At 44.1% G+C, this 22360-nt stretch overlaps 1 protein-coding gene across 2 annotated transcripts in view; it reads right to left on the minus strand.

Annotated features, from left to right (window-relative positions):
* Window positions 1–22360, minus strand: part of LOC135908775 (WD repeat-containing protein 11-like) — a 318419-nt gene that overhangs the window by 59954 nt on the left and 236105 nt on the right. For both annotated transcript variants that reach the window (XM_065440614.1, XM_065440615.1), the window contains exons 18-19: window positions 7768–7939; window positions 1779–1983 (exon numbers count right to left, since the gene is read on the minus strand). In XM_065440614.1, the coding sequence (XP_065296686.1) occupies window positions 1779–1983; window positions 7768–7939 (377 nt within the window). The remainder of the gene's footprint in view (window positions 1–1778; window positions 1984–7767; window positions 7940–22360) is intronic.

A 22360-nucleotide genomic window follows, 5' to 3' on the forward strand; every position in this document is an offset into this window, starting at 1 on the left:
AGCGGCGAAGTTTTAGCGCGGTGTCAATCGCAAGTGAAGCAAGTCGCGTACGAAGTGGAACTTCAGGTTAGGTTTGCACGCTGCTAGATTCAGGCGCACAAACGCGAGGAAATGCTTGATATAAATGAATCTACAGCAGCGATAAGCAGACATCATGTGTACGGAACTGCTCGAGCACACGGTCGTACGCGCCACGAAGGCAGCGGTCTTTTCGACATGCCGCGAAACGGCGGGCCTCGATCCTGCAATCTTTGTTGACTGCATGCCGCTAAACAAGTAGTTATGCCTGCGTTGTCGTAGCGGCCATCTGTCCTTTTTAGTAACTGGTAATAACTGATGCAATGCATATGAGCTCGCACGTACGTGCGAATCGCGCTGCAGCGCGAGCTCGTGCGCTGCTAGCTTGACGTAGCTTTTAATGAAAGCGCTCGAACATCGATCTGCTGTAATCAATACTACCTTGCTGCGCTGCCTCAACATGCTGACTTGAGGTCAGTATGAGCACATTTAACTCTCTAACCTGTGCTGCTCGTAGTGGGGTAGTGAATTGTCACCGAATCAGCCCAGCCATTTGTGGTCATTTGCACACACCTGGTCATTTAACCACTTCGCATCGGTCGAATTGTTAATTGTCGCTGTGGCCGGGTCTCGAATCGTGAATTACCAGCCATGCCTGCTGCTATGTCGGTGTGCTGTGGGGACTGTAGGTGCAAAAGACCGAAATTTAGAACGCAGATAATCAAGCAAGCTTCAAGACAGGCGAAGCAGTCAGCATGGCGCGAAGTTTCGCTTACTCAGCGCGACGAACTGCAGCTATGCAGCGCGCCCGACACTCCACTTCGTGAGGCCTTGAAGGAAAACGGTAGAATCTGATGTTGGGATTCAGGCCTTCTTGTTCATGGCAGCCCACGACGCAGAAGTAATGACGGTGACGCCTTCTCGAGGCTGGGCTAGGTCTCCGGATCGGCGTCACCGATTCCGTCTGCTCCCAGCATTACGTCCCACGGCACACGGAGAGCCCGTTTTCGTTAAACTATAGGCTGCGGCGACCTCGCAGCGTGGTCGGCATGGTCTGTGAGAAGTGATGAGCCTTTTCGCACTCGCAACAGGGCAGAAAAAAGTGCGAATCGACGTAAAACTCGGCCTAGAAACGTGCTTCGCCATAGCCAGGGCTCAATACGACCCAAGCTGGTACGACCCAGATGTCGTTTCCCGCGCCGCCACCAGGCGCCGCTACTATACCTCAAACTCCAGCGCAAGACGCCCATGTATAGTGTACTAGAATAATTCTAGTACACTATAGCACGGTGCCCCCCACGGAGGAAGTTTCCTTCCTCCATGGTGACCCAGATTTCCCTCTAGGTATTATAGTGAGAAACTCTATGGCGTGCCCCTTCTGCCACACAACGATAATCGTCATCTGCCTTGATGCGTTTCCTTTCTTTATCGCTGCGAGCCCGGAACTTTTCAGTAACGAACGGCACGCGCGTGATCAGAAGGGGCACTCCAAAGGGTGTAAACTGTTCTGTGCTGATAACGTGCGTGCCGTTCGTTACTGGAAAGTTCCGGGCTCGCAGCGATAAAGAAAGGAAACGCATCAAGGCAGATGACGATTATCGTTGCGTGGCAGAAGGGGCACGCCAAAGGGTGTAAACTGTTCTTAGAGTGCACGTGCATACTATGTATATTGCTAGAACAATGAAGCTGTAATTGGGCCATGCCAGCATCTCTCTTCAATAAGTTCCCAACCTAGGTAAACAATAAAGATTCATAAGGACCTGGACACAGCTACACTCCGCTCGATGACGCCAGCCTTGCTGGGAGCCTTGCACTGGAGGCCAGCTTGCTGTAGACGCTCATGAAGGCTGGCTTCTTCAGGCAGGGGTGAAGGTACTGTGGAAGGCCCCATGTCAGGGTGTTGGAGCAAGGACTTGAGCTGCAGGGCAGCCTTCGGTGGCAGCAATTGAGGAACAAAGGGCACTCCTGCGCACAGTCGACAAGCCAGCCGAGATCTCAACATCTCACAAGGGCCAAGCAGTAGACATAAGCTCGAGTTATAGTTTTCTGAATGACACGAAGCACCTGTAAGGTACACTCAGGTGACAGTTGAAAATAAGATTACTGTCACGAGCGATATGGCAGACGACGCTTTGTGCGTGCGTGTCTCGCGCCTTAGCGCAGAGAAAAAAAAGATCGGCGCCGAGCTCGCGCTCGCGAGGAGGGCTCGAGGAATACAGAAGGTCGAGGCAGTCCCTGGTGTCTGGATGCGTCTTACGCCGCCCCGGAACCCTTGGAAACAGACGGTCACAACGGCACGTCATATTTGGCACCCAACGGCTCCGAGTGAGCTACCAAGACGTTTATTCATTTTTTTTTTTTATGTGGGGGTGTCACTCGCTACGCGCTCCTTTGGTCGAACCACTGATTTCAGGAGAGCGTCGGCTCCGTTAACCCAAGATGGCGACTGCTCAGATGTGTTCGAACAGCTGGATGAAGCCGCCCGGGTGGAAGCCTACAGGGCAGCTGTGTCCGAAGCAGGTACTCCGTTGCGAATTGGAAGGGCTCAAATTAATGTTTTCGGAGGGACACGACGCCGCCAAAGCCACCTCTTGACCCACAGTTGCAGGCAAGTCACGACTTCTTACTCCCTCCGATTGTGGAACGCACAGAGAGCTTGAAGTCGAAAATGCGCGAGGACTCAATCCTGCAAGAGTGCGGCAACGAGCGTTGCGTCGATAAATGTTAAACGCGGCTCGGGAAACCAACGTGGCAAAGCTAAAGACGAAGAAGCTACTTCACACTCTAAAAATAGTTTGCACCCTTTGGGGTGTATATTTGACTCACAACGATAATCGTCATCTGCCTTGCTTGCGTTTCCTTTCTTGAAAACTCGGCGCTCGCTACTTTCCCGTCGAGAATGCTGTGTCACACTGATAACGCGCATGCCGTTCGTGACTGGGAAGTACCGGGCTCGCAGCGTTAAAGAAAGGAAACGTGGGCAAGACAGATGACGATTATCGTTGTGGGACAAATATACACCCCGAAGGGTGCAACAGTTTTTAGAGTGCATGCGTGTCTAACGGCTCGGGTGAAGCTCGGTAACGGCTCGCAACCGACTTCCAAGTTTCGCGGCAAGCTCCTTACCGTAGATTGGGAAAGATGTCATCGCCTCGTTTCATCAAGTTGATTTTTGTTTCAGAACCTTCAGCGTTCATGAAGAGGTCGCGATACCCTTCATTATCTCCAGGCTCCCAGCTAAGGATTTCACATGGATGCGCCACCACGCAAAGATGGCAGGTCTCCGTTTGTGCTATGTGCCCTCTTGGAGCAGTGCTTGTAAAAAATCCAATCTATCCTCGCGACGAAAAAAGCGGCCCGCGACTTATAGAACACCAGTCAGCATGAACCTTGCCAGATGGCCGATATCACTACTTGGCTGATGTGAAGGCAGCGTTCCGCCGCCGTTATAACATAGATTGTGATGTAACGTCTAAGCAGCGCATAGGCGCTGACTAGGGGGAGGGTGGGGGGGCTCCGTGGCCCGAGTTCCTTCCGGAGTTTTCCAGGGGGCCTGACCCCCCCCCCCTTCTCCCCCACTAACGTGTCATTGCCAGAGTTTTGTCATCCACATCATTTGAGGTTTCTTTTGACTTGCCTCGACCTTTTCAGTTAAGATTTTGTGGGGGCTAATAGCTTACTGCATCATTGTTGGCGCGGACGTGCACAGGTTTCAATTCATACTTTGCTTTACTTCTGCAAATCCAGATAATAAAAGAACAAGTGCATTAGAAGTACCATCAGTGGCAGCCTCATCCGTATTTTCTCACTTGATGTTTTAAATCTCCACTGTAAACACCATGCACATACACAATATATCTAAATATATACACAGGACAAAGTTTATGATATCTTTAAAGAGAAGGAGGTAGCCAATTAACAATTATTATTAAAGTTATGGATAGCTTACGCCTACAGAATGAATATGTTGCTGGGTGTTCACCTTGCTTCAAAATGGTTTGCGTGCTTTTTTGACCCTGAAAAAGCTTTAGTGACCTCTTTGGCAGAGACTTTTATCAACAGCGTGTGAAATGCACGTGAACTACATATGTCTCAGTATTCCTTCTCTTTACAGTAAGCAACGCTAACGAATAATTTAAAAAAACACTTCTAATAATTTACAACATTTATTAGGGATGGAAACATTGTCGCATGCAGAAGTCATAAATATATATAGGGTGTCCCAATTAGCTATCATGCACCAAGAATTAAAAAAAAAAAGGCATGTATTACTCGTAGAAAACCTAGTGCATATTGTTTCCAGTACAGTGAAGCAGCTTACAGTGGAGTAACTTTTTGTTACTGCGATTTAGTTGGGTAATTGTAACTAATTATCGAAGTTGAGACATACTTCATTTCATTTATTTCATTCAACCTTAAGGGCCCGAAGGCATTACATAAGGAGGGGGGTGCATAAACGTCGAACAGCTTCATAAGAAAGTTACATAATAAAGTGCACATTAGTTGTAATAGGTACATAAAAAGAAAATTTCAAAAAAGAAGAAGACGGAACATATACACAGTACCAACAAGGCGATAAATAAATAGATGTGGTATTCATGTGGTTATGTTGGCATTATCAAAATCGTTTAGTTTTTCGCGAAATGTTTTGCGGTCACTGCAGGAAACAATGTCATCCGGGAGTGCGTTCCAAAGTGTTATGGCATGGGGGAAGAATGAGCTGCTCATCGCCGTCGTCCGGCACTTTATCGCCGCCAAGGGGCGAGTATGAGATAAACGGGATGATGTTCTGAACGGGCGTTTTAAGAGGGCGTGTCCTGAATGGGTGAAGTAAAAGAAAGCGTGAAGAAGGCAAAGACGAGAAGTTACGCGCCGTGAAGCAAGCAATGGGAGAGACAGTTTGTTTTAAGGTGGTTACGCTGATATGTCTTGAATATTGTGACGTAATGAAGCGAGCAGCGCGGTTTTGTATGGCTTCTAAGTCATCGGCGAGATAAGCTTGTGAGGGATGCCAGATGGATGATGTGTACTCAAGTTTGGGTCGCACATATGTTAAATATGCTAGTTTTTTTATTTTAGACGATGCAGATTTTAAGTTACGTCGTAAATACCCTAGTGTGCGTGAAGCTTCGCAGCGAATTGTTTGGATATGTTTCACCCATGAAAGTGATGGCGTCATATGAACTCCTAGATATTTGTAAGTACACGTGTGGTCAATAGGAACAGAGTTAATGCGATAAGTGTGATGTACGGTGGTGTGTTTGAGCGTGAAAGATATTACCTTGCATTTAGTGAGGTTAAGAGGCATGTGCCATTTTTCGCACCAAGAAGCGATAGTATCAAGGTCGTGTTGTAGGGCGATTGTGTCGTTAGATGTATGAAGGGGGTTATAAAGAACGCAATCGTCTGCGAAAAGCCGCAGCTTCGTTGATACGTTAGCGGGAAGGTCATTTATGTAAACCAAAAAAAAATGGAGGAGATAAACCTGCGCCTTGGGGAACCCCGGAAGTTACACTGGTTATACTATCATAATTATCAAACTGTCAATGAGGCATTTGTAGACACAGTCAAGGGACATCTAACCGCGGTATTTTCAGCAATGTACTAATTGCGTACTAATTTTTTTCGACTGATAAATAAACCCTGCAAAATACGGCGCATACCACATGACAGCGCTCCCACCCGCATCATAAAGCAGTGCCTTTGAACAGGCTCCTTCTGAGTTAGCCAGAACGAAATGAAGGAAAAAGACAAAAATCACCGCCCAAGCGCCCTGTACAGATGGTTAACCAGTGAAGCTACAACCTGCGGCGCCGGTGTACGTTCACCTAGGTCAATTAATCACAGGGAACCCTGATCATGAGAACGAAATTCATAGAAGAATAAAAATGAGTTGGATCACATATGGCGGACATTATCAGCTCAGGACTGGAAGCTTACCATTATAATTGAAAAGGAAGGTGTACAATCAGTGCATTTTACCAGTGCTGACATATGGGGCAGTGACTTGGAGACCGACAAAGAAGCTTGAGAACAAGTTAAGGACCGCGCAATGAGTGCTGGAACGAAGATTGCTAGGCACAACGTTAAGAGATAGAAAGAGAGTGGTTTGGATCAGATGGCAAACAGGTGCAACCTATATTCTAATTGACATTGAGAGAAAAAAATGGAGCTGGGCAGGTCATGTAATGTGCCGGTTAGATAACCGTTAGACCGTTAGGGTTACAGAATGGGTACCAAGAGAAGGAAAACGCAGTCGAGGACGGCAGGAGACAAGGTGGAACGATGAAATTAGGAAATTCGCAGGCACTAGTTAGAATTGGTTCGCACAGCACAGGGGTAATTGGAGATAGTAGGGAGAGGCTTTCGTCCTGCAGTGGACATAAAACAGGCTAATGATGATGATGAAAAAAGTTTGACCCTGGGGGGGCTGCATTTGAAAAAAAGAAGAAAAAAGAAGACCGTCAAGGGTGTCCAAAATATGAGTGGCTTGCCAGTGGATGGCATGTAAGTTGCAGGGTAGGCAAAAATGCAACCAGCACCCATAGCAGCACCTGCTTTAGAAGCCTATACAAATAGAACCTGCTCCCAGTGAACGTGATGCAGTGGCTACTTAAAGAAAATCACCTGCACCAGCATCTGCTTTCAATGAAAACAATATAGTGTTTCTGTTACATGCAGCTACTTGAAGGAAACTAGACTTTACATAAGGTGTCAACATTGTACAGGAGTTGTTCTTTAGGTGGCACCAGAGTCCTCCCCAAACCAGAAATGTCATGCCCAAATGCAAACATACACTTTGTGATACCAAATTAAATGAGTCTCTTGGGATACATTCGACCTGTTCCTTGCACTCCAGAAGACGTACAAATGCTGCAGGTTGTGGGGATGCTCGACTCTCACGCATCCCAATATTTTTTTCTCCGCATGGCTTGCATATGCTGCAATCCACCTTCTTTGTATGGCTGTGAGCCAGCAGTAGTCAGTGTAATTGCAGAATAGCATGAGAGATGGTACGAGTGTTGCATTGCTGATGCCACCTAATGGCGGGGTCACTCGGATGCAAAAGGGAGTAGTAGCCTCTTCCCCTTTGGCTTGGGTTCGGCTGGGTGTATCAACATTTCATGTGCCTGCCGGCACGCTTCGCCGGACCGTACCGAGAAAGGTTTCGGAGTGGGGAACCGGGATGGATGAAAACAATCGTTCGAATGCGCCACCGTTTGCATGACCGTACAAACGAATGATTAGGCGTTGGTGTCCAGCAAGGAGCAAACACTGTTTGCGCTAATAATTATGTCGCAGCAATTGCGTCAACACCAACTAGCCCAACTCTCATCGTTAATTACTCAGACTGTGTACTTCAGGTGAGTTCACATTTGTAAGTTCAGTTCAAAACGACAAATACACTCATGACGAAACAAAACGCAAACACTAAAAAGTGAACTAGAAGGCAAGTTTTCCTTACAAAATTCACTGCTATGCATGTGACACCGGGGTGATTCATTCCCAGATGCTTAGTTTTGGGGCCGGAGCCCACTTACCGTTTGGGTCATGTTTTGAACCCCCATCTCACTTTGAAGTAACCAGGCATAAGAAGTATCATTCTTTAGTTTTTCCAGTTTTTTCCGTTCACGTTTCATGGCGCTGTATTCCACTGATCAGAAACAGGTTTTGGCCAGTCAAGGCAAGCAGAAGCAACCATCAAAAACATGCTTTTATGCTTTTACTGTGTAAAAAGCAGCTGCTTACGGTTGGTCTGTAGGTGGTTGGAAACAGGTGATGAGCAGCTTTTCATTTCCATGTCCATGATACGTATGCAGCCATCAGAAGTAGCCACAACCAGCTTGTCAGACTTGGCCCAGTCAACATCAGTTATGCCAGGCAAGTCCTGAGGACAGCGAACCTGCACAAACAGCTGCACCTACAAACAGCGTGGTTAATTTATTCCCGTACACTGTGTGTCAAAAACAAGGCAGAGCTACACTATTTCGTTTAACAACTTTAGCAGCTAAGATGCCTTTGTGACCAGAATTGCCCAGAAACATAAATGCTGAAAGTTCATTTGATACCAAAACACCACAAAGAACTATTTGGTGTATAGGGTTAAAACTTTGTATATATGGAGTAGATACTTCGAAAAACATGCTGGCAAAATTTCAGAGTTGCAGGATAATTACGGAGCTACAAGATGCAAACGAAGTGTGGGCAAAGTTATAAATGCACAAATTAGTTATATGTGTTGGATAGATAGATAGATTTATTTCTCTCAAAATAAAGTACAGAAATGAGAGAGGATAGAAGGGAAAAAGCTGCCGAATGCAGCTTGAGGACGCCCTACAGAGCAGCAGTGTGGTGAAAAACAAAGGCAATGCGACAGGTTGCAAAGTATACACAGAAACAGAATTCAAAATCGCAATACTCGTAATATATTGCATAATTGTAATTTTACAAGTAATCTATTACATTGTCATGATTTTACACAATTAATGCAATTGTGGAATATTGTCACTCTTTCGTGAAGATGTAATGGATGTACAAATTAATATTGCCTGGGGTTTTAAGAGCCAGAACAACAATTTGATTATGAGGCATGCCATAGTGGAGGGACCCTGGATTAATTTTGAGCAACTGGGGTTATTTAACGTGCCCCCAATGTACTGTACATGGGCGTTCTTGCATTTCGCCCCCATCAAAATGTGGCCACCATGGCTGAGATTTGATCCCGTGCCTGCGGGCTTAGCGGCGCAATGCCAAAGCCACTACGCTACTATGGTGGGTTGGAAGTGTAACTGTAACATGTTTTGTATAATAATAATAAAAATGTTTGCAGAAAACTGTTTTTTTTCCCCAGTATTTGTACTGATCACCTATGTTTTATGAATTACTTATACCTGTGTTCTCCCCAGAAATTTTTGATGAGTGGACATCTTGCAACTGGGGAGCGATTGCAAGATGAACGAAACCTCTCTCGCTTTTTTTTTATGCGAAGCATATTACGAGAGCTCAACCCAGTTCCTCAGGCGCGGCGGTGTCGCCATGAAATCACGTGACACCATGACGTCACGACAGAGGAGAAGTGGCTTTGGCTCAACTCTTGCAAGACGAGCTGGGTGGGAATCGAACCAGGGTCTCCGGAGTGTGGGACGGAGACGCTACCACTGAGCCACGAGTACGATGCTTCAAAGCGGTACAAAAGCGCCTCTAGTGAATGCGGTGTTGCCTTAGAAACGAGCTGTTTCTAAGGCGTGCGTCTCTTGCTCAGGCGCACATTTCGTTGCCGCGCCGAACGCTGCTTTGCTCGACGCTCACCGCGTCCAATGCGGGGCGCGTAGTCGCTGCCCTGTAGCCCATTGTCTTACACCCCTTGGCGGGTCGACGGGAACGCTGTCGCGTTCCACTCTTGAAGGCGAAGAAGTAATGCATGAGTTGTTTCTTCGTCTAGCCGAACCAAATATAGCCAAGCAACAGCAGTTCACCAGGCTAAACAGTGGTTCAACAACTAAAATAAAGGCTAGTATGCTTCGCATCCTGGGCTTAACCTTACCTAAGCCACAGCCATTTTTTTTTTAATATGACCATTCTGCTATTTTGAATTGCAATTTCATCAATTTTGTATTTTGGATGCATTAACGAAACTAACGCAAGCCAGCAATGCATCCTAGTGCATTCGCCAAACTTTTCCTGGACACAAAGTTTTACTGCTTGCCACTGTCAAAATGAGGGCGCAACAAGTGGCAGCAATTCAAATTTGCATCAGCCAATTGGAGCACTTCCTGTTTCCATGTGGCAGCAATAATGAGTCACATTATTATTTTTAATTTCTTTATGTTCGCTTGGTTTGCTATTATTTCTGCATGGAGAAATACGGTGCTGTGCCTACCTAAAGCTCAGATTTCTCCTTTTTACAATAGTTCCAAAATGGTGGCATTGCGTCAACGGAGAGTTGCACTAGTTGCACGCTCCACTGTGCAATGGCACAGCCAGATAGCAGATTTTTGACCCAATTTTTGTCAACAGCGCGCTAGGAAATTGTGGTTTTCCGAACTTCCATGGCACTTTTCTTTCTAATATTTCTCCACGTGATAAAGAAAAACTTGAGGATCGTGGAGGAGAGAGAAAGAGAGAAGAAACAAAATTTAAAAAATAATAAAATTTTAAAAAGGAATTCGAAATATTGAACGCTCAACTGGAGCAGCGGGTGGTAAACCCGGAGCGGTGGGCAGTAAACCATAGCGGTGAACAGTAAATCAGAGCGGAGGATGGTAAACCAGAGTAGTGGGTGGCATTTCCACTGCTGCTCACCGTTGAGAGAACCCTGCTCTATGCTATGTTGGCACGATATACAGCACAGCATAAAAATGCAACTGTAGCAACATTAGTATGCAGCATTCAGTACTGAAATACACTGCATGTTAATGCAGAGACAGGGACAAAATCATTTTTTTTTATGAATAGCTGTCAAGCTGTCAACGTAGCAAGTACGGAATGCAGCCTCAGTTGCTTGAGAGCAAAGCACTAGCAACAGCTTTGAATGCAACAAATTCAAAATGTACACTAAGTGCGGTGTGTGTCTGGGAATGAAACAGGTTATAGTACTACTACTGTGTTCCAGGAGGTGACAGCAGAAGACCAAGCTTATCCTCTGCCAAATACATCACAGAGTAAAGGACAATGGATGTGTCGACTTGATGGTGTGTGCTAAGCTTTAAGCAACATGGTCACAGTGTGGCCTTCGACCCCCATACTGGGTGGCTGGCATGCACACCACTGGTTAGTGATGCACTACCTCTGATTTACATGATATTCTTCACAGCTAAAGTCACACTTGGAATATGTCTTGAACTAATTGCTTTTAGGGTCACATAATCAATTGAAAATTGAAAATAGAGAATTGCATATTGAAATTAAAAAGATGACAGCTACCTAATAAGAAAAACTAGAGAGACAAGATTTCATTTCAATACTCCTTTAAACCAAATACATATGAGGTCTGTTCGGAAAGTATGACCTACTTACCCAGGTGGCCTCAGGGCGCAAGATTATGGTATCCATTTTAATTAATTGCTCTACTATATCATGGACTCTGGCCAGTGTTTCTATTGTCACGGAGGACAATGTTTGAATCTTAAATAAAGATGTTTACAGCACCCTGCTGACATACGATTTGATAATATTTATATAGTTTTTTAAACATCGCCTGTGGCAGATAACATAATTTTTGTCATTGAGCTCGATTATTCGAAGAGGTGGACATTACTGGGACAAGAAATCGAAACACACATGTAACTAATTAAAAACATTCACTAATTCACTTCTTAATTAGTTACATTACAGTACACGTTGCAATTTACCAATTGCAGCTGGTGAGTCATCCTTGTGTGGTGGTATAGACAGAATTACTTCTAAATTCTTGCTGAATACTAATAAATATAGGTAACTAATACTAAAATACATCTTCAACAAACCACTGAATGACAGCTATTTACCCGTAGATGGAAAAACAGGCAAGGTGGTTCCACTTCACAAATCTGGAAATTCACGTAATCCATCCATTGCTCTAATTTCCTTACATAAGTACTGTGCAAGATACAGTAAAACCTTATTATAAAGAAGTTGAACAGAAAGCCAAAATTACATTGCTATATACATGACTTTGTTATATAAATTATTGATTTTTACTGCAATGTATGCCCAATGAGGCACAAAACTTTAAACATGCATAGAAGACAGCATTGTGGCCTGTGGAACCACCAGTCGACCACATATGTAATGAATTTTTAATAAGACAGAAAAAGAATTTTTGTCATGCACAACACAACCTTTTAGCATCTGATGTGATGGCCTTTATGATGGCTGCCTTCTGTTCCAATGTGATGGTCTTTTGAAGCAAAACGGGGACACGGTCAAAGAAAACAGCTTGCATGCTGTGACACGAACTAAGTCAGTTGTAGACTAGCAGCACATGGCACACAACGCTTGATAAGGTTAATCAACTGCTCATACTAAAGCTTTTGAGGTTTGAGGGCTGCCCCATTGCTACTTGCCTATTCTGCCATTCCTGTGCCTTTGCCTTTTTCACCTATGGCAGCATGGAGAGACAGCCAGGCTGTCACTCACCTGTTGCTGTGCCCTGGAAGAGCCAGTGAGCACTGACTCTGTTATCAGGAATCGTGCCTTCACATTTCAGGTCGTGGCAGTGCAATTGGTGTGACTGCGAGAGTGAGTGTAGAGAGACCTTTCTAGGATATCACAAGGTGTGCACACATTTTCCCTCTCGTACATCGGCCACTTTGGGTATCGCTCAGATGTGAGATTGTCTACAGTGCCTTGCACCAACAGCAAGTGCGTACCTTGTGTTGCTCCTCTGCCAAGCTGAAGAGCAGTGCCTAGTGCTCGTATGTGCTCATACTACATCGAGCTGCACTTATCAGAGGCTCAAGCAGACGGAGATTGCCCTATCACAACCGCTTGATCAAAATGCACAGGTGCGGCCTGTTGCATCGTGCCAGTCCCGCCAGTGTTGGTGCTAGTAGTCATATACTGCTACAAAACGCCACGCATATTTCCAAAACAACAACTTGCGTTGCAGCGAGAGCCAGCTTTTTAAAACGGTGGTATTCAGGTTGAATCTTGCCGTATTTCAGTATGCCAAGAATATTCCATAGTGTTGTGTCCATATAATGCTATAACTAAAAAGAATCCCATACTGTGTTGGGCTACGACAAATTTTCAGTGGATGCTCAATCTCTGCAAACGTTCTTTTCAAGCATTACAGAAAGCCTACAAAACACGATATCGTGTGGCACTTTTCGTGCGTTTTTGCGGGCTTCTTTCAGGCTTAGAAAAACTTTTATGTAGCATGTATAGAGAAACAGAAAGATGGACCAGTAATTTTTTATGATGGCCTACAATTTTCTGATTGACAATTTTGCAATGGTTATAATATTCGAGAAGTTAATTATTAATGACTAATTATATAATGAGTCAAAATACAAGAAATTGCCTGACTTGCTCGAAGTGACGGCAAACAAAGTTACTTTGGTTCTGTCCAGCTACCTGGCACTTGCATATCTTTAAATTTTGGCAGAAGTTTCGTGGGACACTGTATAGTATACAGTGCAACTGATGGCGGTCTCTGTCTACTCTGGACCACTGTCAATTGCACTTTGCTCCTCAAAGAGGCAGGACATATGCTGAGTGAGCTCCTGAACAACAGTTTGCAATGGGGTTAACATGGTTTAAATCATGAATCTGGGGCCTCAAAGAGGTGCGACATAATGCTAACGCATTTCTCTTACATTTACAGCTAAATCGCCACTGAATTTTGTCTTACCTTTTGCGCTAGAGACGAACATATTACCAGTGCAATAAAGAACACAACCCATTGTAGTAGAAAGGGCAGAGTTTAGCCTAATAAATTAAGCCATTCATTCAGCCAGGCAAAGCATGCTCTTCATTATGGGACTAAAGGCAGCGCTTTTTTGTATTTTTGTTTATAGTAGCGGATTAGTGTGCTCTCTTCAATGATGCATGCTAACTACCTCAGTTGTCGATTATGCCTCAAAATATATGCAAAAAAAAAAATGTACGTATAAGCTTACCCAGATATTCAATATATATATATAGGAATGCATTAAAATCAAATGTAAATAACTTTCTCGTCAGCACCCGAAACCGCTGCATTGTGGCCACCAGATTTGAACGAAAGTGTGAGGAGAAAATATACTCGTAGATTGTGAAATGCCTTTAAATGATTCTGCCAGACAGCTTCTAAGTGATCTTAACAGGAACATAATACTCACCTGTTCTAAACCTACAAACAAGGCAATGTCTTATTTTTAATGACTTCTACATGAAAGCGAGGGAGCTGGCAGTCACAAATAGTGTATGCATGCGCTGCGCTAAATCAATTTGAGATTAGACAGTACCACTTCAGTTCTAGCATACTTCTATGCACTGCAAACTTAGCGAACTCAATTTAGCTCCTCTACACACATTGTAAACTGGAAAAACATACCCAAGAACATGTTTGCTCCACAATGACACTGCTGCTCCACCACTTCCAGCCCACCGCTGCATGGTGCCCCCAGTTGTGACAGAAGGCATGTCCCGTGCTCCCACCAATTCCAACGCATGCAACAGGCTGCACCTTGTGCATTTTGATCAAGTGGCTGTGACCCTTCACTGTCATGACCAGGCCTACTGGTCACAGCGAGAGAGTGCAGCATAGCCACAAGCACACTTTTTGCGGGGAACCATTTTCCCACAGTATTGTGCTAGTGGCACCCTTTTTATGTTTTTGTGGGAGGATTGACAGATTGAGAGCCCTTTCTTGTTTCGGTGGATGGCAGCTTGTTGGTGGAGTGATTTGTCTGGCTAATTCCAATAACAAATGAGACTCTAGCCTATTAGAGAGGTGCGGAGTTCCCAGTGCCTTACAGCCTTCTTGGAGGGCCAAGCAGCTCCTAGCCGCATGAAACTGTGCAATAACAGGTCTGTGGTGCCCTTAAATGTCCAGGGCTGCATGCGCGCTACAGTAAAGGAAGCAGTGCGTGTTTATTCCTGCCTAAAATGCTAGGTGGAACTTCTTTTGTGTTGGGGATAAAGACTTTCAATTGTTCCCCTTGAATGAGGAATTTTCAGTAAGCATGAGTCATAAGCTCAGGTTGAATACGTCCCTGACCTTTGTACACACCGTCCATTGCTACTACCAATTAAATCATTTAGTGAGGTCTTTGGACCGATGCCCAGCGCAGCCTTTCAGAAGTGCTGGTCTACTGTAAAGATGACCAAGCTTGATCATTTGGAGGAAGTAAAAGTCGTAATATGCGGGAGCCTTTGCTTTTCATGCTGTGTGGGAATGGCCATTTGTACAGTGCTGAGTGTTGACGGAGGCAAATAAACCAATCTTTGATAACTTAGGGCGATAGTGTGTTAAAGCTATTGATGATGGTAGCTATCCAGGCTCTATTTTTGTTGACCTAACTAAAGCCTTTGACTATAAATCACCAGACACTCTTTCTAAAATGAGAAGCAATGGGAATATCTGGTCCTGCCTTGCTACTTAACTGTAGTTACCTCCATAATAGAAACCAGGCGGTCAGTGTTTCTGGGACTTACTCAAAGCAAATAATGACTAATATACGGGTACCACAAGGATCCATATTGGGCCCACTTTTGTTTTTAATTTATAATAATGATCTACCCAATTTCATCACGCACTATAATTGTTTGCTGTATGCTGACGATACTACAATATTTAACTCGGATGAAAGCATGAACTGCCTAGTAGATAAGCTTAATGCAGACCTTCTCAACATATTATACTGGTGTAAATTAAACAGATTACAAATTAATCCAGCTAAAACTAAGTTTATTGTCTTTACTTCACATCAAAGGTAATTAGTTTGTGTTCCGTTTATTTGCATGCCACAGTACTCGATCCAGGCTAGTGATGACTGTATGTATTTGGGCGTCAGATTAGATAGAAACTTAAAATTTCATCACCACATTTCAAATGTAAAAAGAAAAAAAAAAGTCCTACGGCATACGCATCCTCATTCGAGCTCGTCCCTTTTTTTCACATTCTATTCTGTTATCATTGTATTATGCATTCATTCACATATTTATTGTATAATTACATGGGGTAATACATCCAGTACTCATCTTGCACCACTACAGATCGTCCAGAATAGAGCAGTCAAAATAATAACTTTTAGCTAATACTACACCAACGCCAAACAATTATTACAAGCCAATAATATCCTTACAGTATCCGACACAACTAAATATAATCTAGGTATCTGGTTATATAAACATATCAACAATCGATTCCTCTTTTCTTTCATTCCGTCTTCTTTTAGACAACACTAACAGCACTAGACTTGCTCTTAAGAAAAATCTAATCTTACCTAAAGTTCGAACCAACTACAGCAAGCAATCTGTTCATTTCAGTGCTTTTTTTATTATGGAACTGCTACCATTTGTTATAAAATTAATGACACTACATTCATTTATTACAGAATTCAAAAGTTCCTTTTGAACTAAACGAGCCGTACATAACATTTTTTTTTGTATATGCTGCATAATGCCTGCGTTTGCAATTTCATTGGTTAATACTGAAGTTTATATCATGCTTATTAATCACGTATGAAACTGTTTAAACAAGCCCATTTTCTGTTCAATTTGTTCATGTTTCCATATGTTGCTTAATTGATTTGATTCGTGTTCTACTGCTTTTATAATTGCTGCCTTTCTAATTTGTTCTTATAGTTGTATTTATTACTGTCGCTGCATTAACTAAGTTTACTTTTCCTTTGTATATATCACGTACAAGAGGTCCCAATTCAATCTCCGACTTCAGGACCTCCTCCTGTATATTACATGTTGTAATAACTTCATATGTAGTAATAAAATTTGATTCTGATTCTGATTCTTACAGCACAGTGCTTGGTGCTGTTTGGAGGCTGAGCGTGTGTGCAGTGGTGTGCTAGACAACACGAGACAATGGCTGACACAGTCTTGCAGCTCGACAAGCCTGAACCCACAGTAGTCGGTACTCCCGTGACTATATGAGACACTGCAAACTCTGTCACCATAACATAGAACCCCTGGTTTACCACATGATCATTTAATTCTAGGGGTATGCGAATATTGCCACTTGCAGTAGTGGGCACAGTGCAAGTGAAGAGGCAGGAAGGACAAGAAGGAAGAAGTGCGTGTGCTACCCCCGCCAGAAGACAACACAGCGATTCCAAACTCCTCAACTGGTATGGATTGCATGATGACGACCAAGTACACACTTCAGAACCCACGGGTTCCAAAGTCATTCCATGGTGACATGTTCGAAGACGTCAAAGACTGGATGGCTGACTTTGAGCGCATGATTCAGTACAACGAAGGGGACGACGCGACTAAACTTAGAAATGTCTATTTTTGTCTGGAGGACAGCGCGTGTACGTAGTGCGTGTACATTCATGCTGATCGCCACGAACGAGCAGAACGCGTGATCGAGGCACGTGTCCAGCTTCCCAACGACAGTATTACCACGTTCGTCGAAGACACGACGTGCCTCTTTAGACGAGCAGACCCTGGAATGACTGCAGACAACAAGTTGCATCACCTGATGCGAGGAGTGAAGGAGCAGCTCTTCAATGGTCTTGTGTGGAGCCCCCTGAAGACTGTCGCCGAATTTTTATCAGAGGCTGTAAGTATGGAGATGATGCTTCAGCAGCGATCGAACTTCTACGAGTGGCAAGTGAATGCGACATCCATTTCTGATATTTTCACGGCCACCGGAAGCAACAATGACAACCTCCGAGAACTCATCCGCAGCGTTGTACGTGAAGAAATGCAAAAGATTTACGGCACGTTGCAAGCTACGGTGAGCTCCATTGCGAGTGTTGTAAAAGATGAAGTGCACCAAGCACTTTAGTCCACCTTTCCTCTTGCTAACGCCACACCTGAACCTACTGAACACTGCCATGCGACCTATGCAGACGCCCTGAGACTCCCTGCTTCATCACTTCCGCTGTTTGTTCACGCCACTCATCAAGTTGCACTTTCACCAGCCCAACCGGTACAATACATCGCAGGATGACTCACGCCTCCAGCGTTTCCCCTGCTGCTCCTCCTGTTGTGCTTCAGCCGGAGCAGCCAGTACACTATGCCGACAATCGGTGCATGAGCCCTCAGAAGTCAGATGTTCGGCGCACACCGGACCGCCATCCTCTGTGCTTCCACTGTGGTGAAGCAGATCATTTGTACCGCCAGTGCCCATACTGACGTCTCGGGCTGCGGGGCTTTTCCTCCTACTCACTGCCACCTCGACCTGGCCAACGGCCCCGGGATATTGAAGATTGTCTGGTTCAACAGCGCATGCCACCGCCTACCAGGTGACAGTCACGCTTGCCGTCACCAAGGCGATTCTCACCACCACCCCAGCGATATTTGAATGCACGATTGCCAAGTTCCCACTGGGAAAACAAACTTTAGCAATCTTCGGAGGTGAGGCTGCTGGTAGTCGACGTGCTGAAGACCTCCAATCGACGCGAACAAAGACGGGCACTGATCCGATGTCAAATGCAGCTGAATGGAATGACTGGCTTTCGCTCAACATACCGGTGGTGATCGATGGTTATGCGGTTAGCACTTCAGTGGATACCAGTGCTGACTTTTCTATTTTAAGTGGGAAGATGATGTTTCTGAAGAAAGTAATTACCCCTTGGCATGGCTTGCAGGTTTAGATGGCTAGTGGTCACGTCATTACTCCACTGAGAACCTGCGCGACTAGAGTTTGGATTTGAAGATCGACATTCATGGCCAGCTGCCTTGTCCTACGCGAATGCTCCCGTGACGGCATTCTTGGGGTTGACTTTCTGCAAGAATACGGCGCTGCTATTGACCTACGGGGAGGTGTAGTCACCTTCTCAGCCGACTGAGCAATGGAGGGGTACTACAACAACTGACGTGACGACGCGCTTCGTGTTTCCGCCAAAAGCGTTATGCTTCCTCCACGAACCAGTGTCCTCGTCGAAGTTATGTGTAGTGGAATGCGCGAAGCCGAAGTAGTCGCAGAACACAACTTATCGAATCTACTGACACAAGATGTTTGTGCGACTAGGAGTGTGTTACAGCTTGGTAATGACCGTTCTCAGTTGCTTGTCACCAACTTCAGTTTAAAATTTTCGAAAATCAACTATTCAAATACTTTTTGAATACTTTACGTCATCTACTGTACACAATCAAACATGAAATTGAATCAAATTTGAACATACCGCACCCCGACAATGCTCTCAGCAGCGTGCCAAATCATGCAGCGGCGCCCTCGACCAGCATTTCTGACCCTTCCATAGAAGAAAAGCTTAGGAGAGACCCGTATAAAGTTGCAAGGGCGATCCCAGATAGCCACAACCATCCAATAGATGTACCAGATTGATCCAAACATCCAGCAAAAAATGGAATGTCCTATGGACATCTTTTACATGCACATACATCAAAGGGACATACAATGGCATCAAAGTTGGATGTCCACTGAACATCCATTTAGTTCGTTCATCAGACGTACAGTGGACAAAATTTTGGATGTCTATAGAACGTCTCTACAAACAGTACTTTAGACGTACATTGCACAAAGTTTTAGATGTCCGTGGAACTCCATAAAGTTTGTACTTTAGACGTGCATTGTAGGCCCCCCAAAACTATTGCATTATATATGCCCTTCTATGATTTTGACGTGGATGATGCTACGCAGTTGGTGCCTGTAGTTGGTGTGACTGTATCACGCTGTATAATCAGTTCACATGTAATGGATGTCTATAAGGCGTCCCATCCTCTCGCTGGACATCGATCGATCGTTGCTACTTCAAAAAATGGATTTTGCACATGAAATGTATGTTTTTCAGTACAACAAAATGCACAAGCAGTAGGTGAAGTGAAAGAAGAATGTACTACATGCGCCCAAAACTTTTGTCTTGCAGATTCTGAGTATTGTACACTTTTTTCCAACATTGGAAAAGTAATTGAAAAACAAGGTAGAGTATATTCAGGAATTAACTGATATATAGCAGAAAGAATTAGCTCATGGAAATTATATGAAGGGACTCTACTTTTGTTAAGCACCACCAAATGTTGTAAAACGGCGACAAACCTCACATGTGCAAGTTTTTATGTGGCCTCCAATACTTGACACTCAGTCTTGGAGGCCATGTGCGTCAAATGCAAGGAGCCGGAAGCATGCCACAAATGTCGCAATAAATGAAAAATGACGTTTTGAGATGTTAGAAAAGTTAAATGATTTAAACAGATTTTACATAGCATCATCATCATCAGCAGCCTGTTTTATGTCCACTGCAGTACGAAGGCCTCTCCCTGCGATCCCCAATTACCCCTGTCCTGCGCCAACCGATTCCAACTAGCACTCGCAAATTTCCTAATTTCGTCTCACCACCTAGTCTTCTGCCGTCTTCTACTGCGCTTCCCTTCTCTTGGCACACATTCTGTCACCCTAATGGTCCAACGGTTATCTAATCTACGCATTACATGACCTGCCCAGTGCCATTTTTTCTCTTAATGTCAATTAGAATACTGTCTATATCCGTTTGCTCTCTAATGCAAACTGCTCTCTTTCTGTCTTTTAACGTTATGCCTAGCAATCTTTGTACCATCGCTCTTTGCACAGTCCTTAACTAGTTCTCAAGCTTCTTTGTCAGTCTCCAAGTCTCTGCCCCATATCTCAGAACTGGTGAAATGCACCGATTGTACACCTTCCTTTTCAATGATAATGGTAAGCTTCCAGCCAGAAGCTGACAATGTCTGCTGCGTGCGATCCAACCCATTTTTATTCTTCTGTGAATTTCCTTCTCATGGTCAGGGTTCCCTGTGATTAGTTGACCTAGGTAAACGTACTCTTCACCTAGAGGCAGACTTGCGGTCTTGAACTCTTGTTCTCTTGCCTGGTTATTTATCATTATCTTTGTCTTCTGCATAGTAATCTTCAGCCCCACTCTTACACTCTCCCTGTTAAAGTCCTCAATCTTTTGTTGTAACTCGTTGGCAGTGTTGCTGAATATAACAGTGTCATCGGCAAACCGAAGGTTGCTGAGGTATTCGCCGTCGATGCTTACTCCTAAACCTTCCCAGTTTAATAGCTTGAACACTTCTTCCAAGCACGCAGTGAATAGCATTGGAGAGATTGTGCCTCCTTGTCTGACCCCTTTTTTCATAGGTATCTTCCTACTTTTCTGGTGTACAATTAAGGTGGCTGTGGAATCTCTGTAGATATTTTCCACAGTATTTACGTAAGCGGTCTGTACTCCTTGATTATGCAATGCCTCTATGACTGCTGGTATCTCAGCTGAATCAAATTCTTTTTCGTAATCTATGAAAGCCATATAGAGAGGCTTATTGTACTCTGCGGATTTCTCGATAACCTGATTAACGACATGGATGTGATCCATTGTAGAGTATCCTTTTCTGAAGCCAGCCTGCTCCCTTGGCTGACTAAAGTCCAATGTTGCCCTTATTCTATTGGAGATTATTTTGGTAAATATTTTATATAATACTCGGAGTAAGCTAATGGGCCTATAATTTTTCAGTTCTTTAACGTCGCCCTTTTTGTGGATTAGTATAATGTTTTCATTCTTCCAGTTTTCTGGGACCCTTGCAGTTGATAGACACTTCGTATAGAGCGTCGTCAGTTTTTCTAGCATTATGTATCCTCCATCTTTGATTAAATGGACTGTTATTTCATCCTCTCCTGCCGCTTTTCCTCGTTTCATGCGTTGCAAGGCCCTTCCGACCTCATCTGTAGTTATAGGAGGAGTTTCTGTATACTGTTCATTATTGTTTCGAATAGAATACTGCTGAGTCCTCTGGGTACTGTACAGGTTAGTATAGAATTCTTCGGCTGCTTTTATTATACCTTTATTATACCGTGATTGTTGATATTACCCTGCTTATCTTTCAGTGTATACATCTTGGTTTGTCCTATGCCAAGTTTCTTTCTCGCTGATTTCAGGCTGCTTTCGCTTTGTTGATCAGTTTTGACAGTTCTGCGAATTCTATCTTATCTCTTGAGTTGGACACTTCCATTCTTTGTCGTTTATTTATTAGGTCCTTTGTTACTTGGGAGAGCTTGCCTACTGGTTGCCTTGGTGCCTTGCCTCCCACTTGAATTGCTGCCTCTGAAGCCAGCCTTGTTACGGTTTCATTCATTACCTCTATGTCATCATCATCATCTCTCTGTTCTAAGGCTGCATATTTGTTTGCAAGTACCAGCCTAAATTTGTCTGCTTTTACCCTTACTGCCTCTAAGTTGACCTGTTTTTTCTTGACCACTTTTACTCTTTCTCTGTTCAAATTGAGATGAATCCTGGCCCTCACTAACCAATGATCACTACACTTTACCCTACCTATCACTTCTACATTCTGCACTATGCTGGATTGGCAGTAAGTATGAAATCAATTTCATTTCTTGTTTCACCATAAGGGCTTTTCCAGGTCCATTTTCTGTTGCTATGCTTCCTGAAAAAGGCGTTCTGCAAATTATACCAGCATCTCTCCTCCAGCCTTTCTAGAATCGACACTGTAGTTGCCAATTGCCTGTTCACCCACCTGCTTTTTCCCCACTTTTGCACTGAAGTCACCCATTACTACTGCATACCGCGTTTGTACTTTTCGCATCGCTAATTCAACATCTTCATAATACTGATCTATTTCCTCATCGTCGTGACTGGACGTTGGAGCATAGGTTTGTACTACCTTTAATCTATACCTCTTTATAAGTTTGATTATGACTACTGCTACCCTCTCGTTGATGCTGTAGAATTCGTCAATGTTTCCT

This window comes from Dermacentor albipictus, chromosome 1, assembly GCF_038994185.2.
Source record: "Dermacentor albipictus isolate Rhodes 1998 colony chromosome 1, USDA_Dalb.pri_finalv2, whole genome shotgun sequence".
NCBI classification, from domain to species: domain Eukaryota; kingdom Metazoa; phylum Arthropoda; class Arachnida; order Ixodida; family Ixodidae; genus Dermacentor; species Dermacentor albipictus.